Source organism: Portunus trituberculatus, chromosome 18, assembly GCF_017591435.1.
Source record: "Portunus trituberculatus isolate SZX2019 chromosome 18, ASM1759143v1, whole genome shotgun sequence".
In the NCBI taxonomy this organism is placed as follows: domain Eukaryota; kingdom Metazoa; phylum Arthropoda; class Malacostraca; order Decapoda; family Portunidae; genus Portunus; species Portunus trituberculatus.
In genome coordinates this window covers 4,827,292-4,834,791 of record NC_059272.1, presented here as the reverse complement: position 1 = coordinate 4,834,791, position 7,500 = coordinate 4,827,292, and the positions used below count along the sequence as shown (strand labels likewise).

The window sequence follows — 7,500 nt, the reverse complement described above, 5'->3', positions numbered from 1 at the left end:
TGTTACTGCTACAGCAAGATCACCCGCCACCACTACTGCTGCTCCTGTGACGTGGGCGCTTGCTTCCCCGCCCACGCCCGCGCAGCCACGCCCGCAGGCACCTCCACGCCCATGCACCACCTTAGGACCGGCGACCAGGTGTTGGCAGGTGCGTGGATTGATTGAATGGGTTGGTTGATGGTTAAGTGGTTAGATGGATAGGTAGATAAATGGGTTGGTGTATGAAAAATGGATGGGTTGATGTAAAGATGGGTGAATAAATGGATGAATGTATATAGATAGGTTGTAGATAGGAGAGTGAATGAATTTTGATAGAAAGAAAGAAAGAAAGATAGATAGATAGATAGATAGACAGATAGATAGATAGACAGATGAATAAATAAATAGATAAACTGATTGACTCACTGACTGACTGACTTACCAACTGACTAACTGACTGACTGACAGAATCGCTCACTCTCTCACTCGCGTAACAAAGAACCGGTAGAGAAGAAAAGTGGAAGAAATTAGAAGAAGGGAGTGAAAATGGTAAAGAATGTGGAAGATTAAATGTGAAAAGAAAGAGGGAGAACAAATAAACAGATAAAAGACAAAAGAAATGAGAGGTGGAAAGGTAAACTGAACGAGAGTAAAAGTGGAAGGAGTGCAAGGAAGAGGCAAGAAAGTGGTGGAAGGGGAAGAAAGTGGATGCCAGCAAGGTCAGCTAAATTATAACGTTATTTACCAAGGGAACGATGGGAAGAAACGAGACAATAAATGGGCAAGGGAAGGGGTAGATTAAGTCACTTACCTCGCGTCCTGCTTGTCTCTGATGAGTAAGGCGAAGGGCTAAATACTCATTAAAGGTACACACACACACACACACACACACACACACACACACACACACACACACACACACACACACACACTTTGAACAGTAGACTTTAATATTTTGGCGTTCAATCTCTGGTTTATTTATTTTTTCTTAACAAGCTGTGGTGAGTTATAATTGGGATCTTCAATTTTCTTTTTTTTTCATTCATTTTAGTGATACTCTAGCAATGATTCTGAGTTGTGATACTTCAACAGTGATTCAGAATTAAAAGTAACAATTGTTGGTGGTTTTACAGAGGGGTTATTTTTTATTATTTTTAAGTTTTAGAGATAGTTGAAGAGACGATTATGAAAGTTATTACAAAGAACAGAGCTGATTATGCAATGAAAGTTATTCTCTCTCTCTCTCTCTCTCTCTCTCTCTCTCTGGCGACCTATTTTCCAAGTAGCACACTCAGCCAACCTTGTTTTTCTTTCTCAAAACTCTCCCACAACGACCTATTATCGTATGGAAATCTTCTGTAACCCTCACCTCCTCTCTCTCTCTCTCTCTCTCTCTCTCTCTCTCTCTCTCTCTCTCTCTCTCTCTATTTCGGTCACTGTTTACGCCTCACACTCTTTCCATTTTCTTTTCATGATAACGAGAAAGAAAACGAGGGATGTATGTCAACTCCTCACTCATAAATCTCTCTCTCTCTCTCTCTCTCTCTCTCTCTCTCTCTCTCTCTCTCTCTCTCTCAAGATCAATTTGAGTCTGTTCGTTTATTTTTTTTCTTTTTGTTTAATATGACAAGTGAATTGGAATATTGCACGCAGTGGAAAGTGATTGAAAAGTTATAGTTATTAGGAATGTTGCATAGACTCTTAGATTACGTACATGCCATTAGTTATCAGTTAGTAATTATCTACCGAGTTTTATCTTTTCATCTGGTTATTTTACTTATTTATTTCTTTATTTATTTGTTTATTCGTATATTTTTGTTTGTTGATTTTTTTTTCCGTAATTCCTTTTGACTTTTTTTTTTGTATCAAGTGGGTGGGTATTATTTTTTTTTCATGTGTATACTTTTTTCCTTTTTTTCTATTTTCATCATAATGTCTTTTTCGATTATATCATTTAACTTTCTCCTTCTGATTGTCCTCCTCGACTGACAAAAAGAAAAAAAGGGAGGAAAGAATGAAAGAAAACTCAAGTCATCACAATAAAAGTTTTCCGTCATCTTCGATTTTAGTATCTTTTGGTCAACCCCTCTCTCTCTCTCTCTCTCTCTCTCTCTCTCTCTCTCTCTCTCTCTCTCTCTCTCTCTCTCTCTCTCTGTCTGTAGGAACATATTTTCTATTTTCGAGGCGATTTCCTTCCCTTTCCTCATGAGTGGCTGGGTGAGTGGACCTCACTGTCACTATATATATATATATATATATATATATATATATATATATATATATATATATATATATATATATATATATATATATATATATATATATATATATATGTTCGTCTGTGTGTCTGTCTATTTGTAAATTTGTCTGTTTCTTTTCTATTTTCTTTAAAGTTTTCGGATACAACGTTATAATTTTTGTCCTTTCCATATGTTCTATTCGATATTTTTCATACTATCTTCTTATTTATAGTAGGATTTTATAGTAGTAGTAGTAGTAGTAGTAGTAGTAGCAGTAGTAGTAGTAGTAGTAATAATAATAATAATAATAATAATAATAATAATAATAATAATAATAATAATAATAATAATAATAATAATAATAGGTAGTAGTAAAAGTAACAGCCAGAAGACAACAAACAATCTCTCATTCACCAATTCACTTACTAATTCATTCACACAACCACCAACCAAAACAACAGTAATTAACCACCACCACGACACCCCCACAGTGGACAGCGCGGGATCGGTGGTTGCAAGCCGAGTGTTGGGGTTCCTGGACAGGCGGCCGCGAGAAACAGCCTTCTACATCACGTTGCGCACTGCCCGAGGCCACAACCTCACCCTGTCCCCCAACCATGTGCTCTTTCGCGCAGCCCCCAACGCCTCTCAGCCCGTCAGCGTATTCGGCGGGGACGTCAGCGTGGGGGATGTGATCTTCTCGGCTAACCAGACAGGCGTTGAGCCCACAGAAGTTGTCGCCATTGAACACGATGTCATGCAAGGTGAGAGAAGAAGAATGGAACAGGAAAGAAGGTTGAACAGTATAAATGGTTGATAGTAAAAGGTTAGATAGATAGTAGATAGCTAATGTATTGTGAGTTACGGGAATTGGTGGTGAGTTGCACTATCTATTGGACTGTATGAGATGTTGAGATACGAGTAAACATAAACAGTAAACGTGAAAAACATGAGTTTGGTGGCGGAGACGTTAGGTGAAGATGATTGCTAAAAATTGCTTGTTTGGATGAATGGATGGCTAAAAATGAAAGCACAAATTATGTAAGGCAAAATATTAAGGTTGGACGCATGAATGGATGGATGGACGGAGGTGAAGGGCAAACTATAACCAACACTATATGCAAGAAATTAAATAAAATAAGCTTGAAATGGATGGTAACGATGCACCGACCCATCAACCTCACCTCCCTGACTCTCGAGCCAGCAACTCGTGAAGCCTCGAACCTAACGAACCACTTCACCAGTTTCGTATTTCCAAACATTTTCTCTCATCTTTCCTTTTTTTTCATGATTAGTGCCAGAAATAAGCTTGGCCCAGAATTACAGGTCACTGCCCTAGTTTAATTTATCACTCATACCTTCGTCACTGTCAGATTTATCAAAGCCTTTAACACCCGCCCACACACACGCACAGTCTATCTGCTACTATGACACCTTTTCTGGGACCCGTTGTCCCGTGATATAGTGTGGCTGTGACAAAGTGTTTAGATGCGTCTTCTGCGCATGCGCGATCCCGGAGTAGACGACGCCGCGGCCTGCTGTGACAAAGTGTGGCATGGAAGCATCCAACGGGATTATGGAGAAGGTATGACATACATTTCAAGGCCCATGTTTAGTGTATCATTGAAAAATGAGCTATATTAACACTGTTTTCAGTCACAGCATATTTTAGGCCACCCATATCAAACAAATAGTGATATTTCTGCTTTGGTTCTTTTTCTACCATAGTGAGGCACTAGTCTTTCCACCGATACATGCTGAAAGCCAATGGCTACTGTAATATTAAAAAAAAAAATTGAATTGTTTAAATTCACACAATATCACTTGTCACATTCTGTCATAGCTATAGGCATGACATAATATATAGTGTCTGTCGTTCGCTCCCGGGCCGAGCATGCGCAGAAGACGCAACTAAACACTGTCACGGGCCACACTTTGGCATGTGACACCGTATTGAGAAACATTTCGCTGTTTCATCACTACTACATGTTTTCAAAGGCCACAATGATGATTAGCCGAGTTCTTAAGTGTGTTTCTTTTGTTGGTAATATAGAAATCATATTAATTTTTCACTAGAACCTTAAAAACACCTCCAAAAACACGTGGTGACTTTTGAGCGTAATGGGGGTGCGGTGCAGAGGTGTTTCAGGACATGGTCTTTGGTCCCACAATGCAACGCGCTACGTGGAAGTCTTGGAACTTGGGCAGTGATAGGATAATTGGCCAGACACACGTACAGTAATGGGACGATTGACCAAAGATAAGTAATGACTCACTCCTCACCTTCTTGTTTCTCTATTTCGAAAAATTTCTAGACCAATTGTGTTGTTCTAAAGTTGATCATTTCCTTCACTAGTTCATTCGACCAGTGCATTACCAAAGGTATTATTTGTTTCTTAGTTTCTTGTTGTTTTGATATTTCTATTCATTATTTTTCTGTAAAGATTCTTTGCTCGATAGATTGTATTCGTCTGTAACTTCGCCTCTTGATTAGTTTATTCTGCTTTGAAATGAGAGTTATATGCAGTATTGCCTCACATATCTTATTTCTTACTCTTATTTTCTTGTTATGTTAAGTCTTATAAGGAGTGTAGTTCCAGTTTATATACATAACATCATTTCACAGATCCTTTTAACTTTTCTCTTCTATTGATTTTTTTTTCCCTCTCTCTTTCGGTATACTGTCTTCACGTGGCGTCAGACTATAGCATTAGTTCACGGCTAGTATTAACTTTTCTCTCTATTGCTTCCTCCCATGTTACTACTTGAGGGACGTGGTGGCGGTGGAGGCAGCCTGGAGGTGACCAACCAAGCTTTCAGGATTATCAGGAAAATCTAAGCACTTAAAGGAACTGCGAACTTCATAAATTGGATGTGACTCGCAAAGGTTGTCCTCATTTAGAAATTCTGTGAACAGCACGGGCAAAGTATATAAGTTTACACAAGAACCTTTTGCCGGGAAACGATCATTACTTTTTAGACGCAAACAGCCACGCAGCAAAACGCATTACTTCCGCTTTAGTCTTCATCTTTTTTTTCTTTTCTTCTACGCCTCATGAAAAAGTTATAACAGTTATTTTTTTCGTTTTTCGTCTCAGTTGTCTCATCAAAACGTACTATTTCCATTTCAGTTTTTATTTTTCTTCTTTTCTCTTTTCTCTTCTACGTTTCGTACAGAAAATTGTTGTTGTTGTTGTTGTTGTTGTTGTTGTTGTTGTGTTTCATCTCAGTTGTCCCAGTACAATGCATTACTTTCATTTCAAACTTTATTTTTTTTCACTTTTTTAATTCTTACTCGAAAGTCATTACTCTTTTTATCACCTGGGTTGTCGAAACAAAGCATGATATTATTTCTAACTCTATTTTCATTTGTTTTTATTTTCTTTCTGTAAAGTTATTCAGGAGTCATTACTATATTTTTTTTTTCATTCCTTTTTTTTTTTTTTTTTTGTCTTCAATTGTAGTAGCAAAACTTTCTTTCCGCCTTGGTCATTATTTCTTTTCCTTCTCTTTTCTTGTTTTTTTTTTTAGTTCAGTAGCCAATAAAATCGTTTACTCGCCAATTATCCCTGTAATAAAACATGATATTTGAACTTTCTCTGTCTCTGTCTCTGTCTCTTGCAACCAATACAAATTAATGTTATTGTCATAATATATGAAACTGCTACTTATACGTGCCTTTGTTTTGCACGTTACGATTTTTCTAAATAATAATGAAAAGATAGTACTGGTATTCGCCATAGTACAACAGTAACTCAATACAGGTATGAGAGTGAGTGTTTGGGTCGATGGAAGAGTACATTATCAAGTCTTTCCTATTCCTACAAGAGACTGGAGCTTTGAAATTCGTTACCGCCCTCTCATTGTGGGATAGCGAATGAAATGGTGTGTGGAGTAGTAGTAGTAGTAGTAGTAGTAGTAGTAGTAGTAGTAGTAGTAGTAGTATTGCTGGTGGTAGTAGTAGTAATAGTATTAATAGTAGTAGTGGTGGAAGTAGTAGTAATAGTAGTAGTAGTAGTAGTGGTGGTAGTAGTAGTAATATTAGTAGTAGTAGTAGTAGTAGTAGTAGTAGTAGTAGTAGTAGTAGTAGTAGCAGTAGCAGTAGTAGTAGTAGTAGTAGTAGTAGTAGTAGTAGTAGTAGTAGTAGTAGTAGTAGTAGTAGTAGTAGTAGTAGTAGTAGTAGTAGTAGTAGTAGTAGTAGTAGTAGTAGTAGTAGTAGTAGCAGCGAAATTTAGAATACTTTCGCCTATTGTACCTTTTATTACCTTACACACTGCCCACCATGACTGAACAAACTTTTTTTTTAAGATCACACCGATTATACATCAAATATGAAAAGATTGAATAACAGGAGTGCTGGTGAATAAATTTAAATTTACTATACTCAAATAAAAAGGTTAATTTGATAGTACAATATTTGGCGACGATGGAAGAAAACAATCAACCGGTAAGCCATATTGATAGAATTTTCAGAGACATATAATTTGCTAAGGAATATTGGATTAGCATTTCACTATATGGACAAAGAAATGATGAAGAAATTGATAAGTACTAAAATAAGACCTAAATTGGAAAATGCAGGAGTTGTGTGGAAACATATAAGGAAATTGGAGAGACTACAAAAAATGGCTACAAGAATGGTTCCAGAATTTAAAGGGATGACATATGAGGAGAGACTAAAAGCTATGGATCTACCAACCCTGGAACAGAGGAGAGAGAGGGAGGGGATCTGATACAAGTTTATAAATTGATTAACGGAATGGATCAAGTGGATAATGAGAAACTAATCCGGAGTGAATATGACATTAGAAACACAAGATCGCATAGTAAGAAACTGAGGAAGGGAAGATGTCTGAGAGATGTTAAAAAATATAGTTTCCCGCAAAGATGTGTTGAGACTTGGAACAGTTTGAGTGAGGAAGTGGTGTCAGCAACGAGTGTGCATAGTTTTAAAGAAAAATTGGATAAGTGTAGATATGGAGACGGGGCCACACGAGCATAAAGCCCAGGCCCTGTAAAACTACAACTAGGTAAATACACACACACACACACACACACACACACACACACACACACACACACACACACACACACACAAGACAGTGCGCGTTTTTTTTTTTTTTTTTTAATAACGTCGAAGTCTACAGACGCAGTTGGTTACTAACAGCAGTAACAATGTCCATAAGTTTGTAAGTTATTGAAAAATAAACAAATAAAAAAAACGCACATACTGACGTCTGACAAGACTGAGCAACAGTGGGTCATTGTGAGTGGTTCCCAA

General features: G+C 37.4%; 1 protein-coding gene across 4 annotated transcripts in view; it reads left to right on the top strand.

Annotated features, from left to right (window-relative positions):
• LOC123505603 (indian hedgehog protein-like) overlaps positions 1–7,500 on the top strand; it is a 64,862-nt gene that overhangs the window by 55,974 nt on the left and 1,388 nt on the right. For all 4 annotated transcript variants that reach the window (XM_045257130.1, XM_045257129.1, XM_045257128.1 and 1 more), the window contains exons 4-5: positions 1–148; positions 2,711–2,983. The exon at positions 1–148 is cut by the window's left edge and continues 48 nt beyond it. In XM_045257130.1, coding sequence (XP_045113065.1) covers positions 1–148; positions 2,711–2,983 — 421 coding nt within the window. The remainder of the gene's footprint in view (positions 149–2,710; positions 2,984–7,500) is intronic.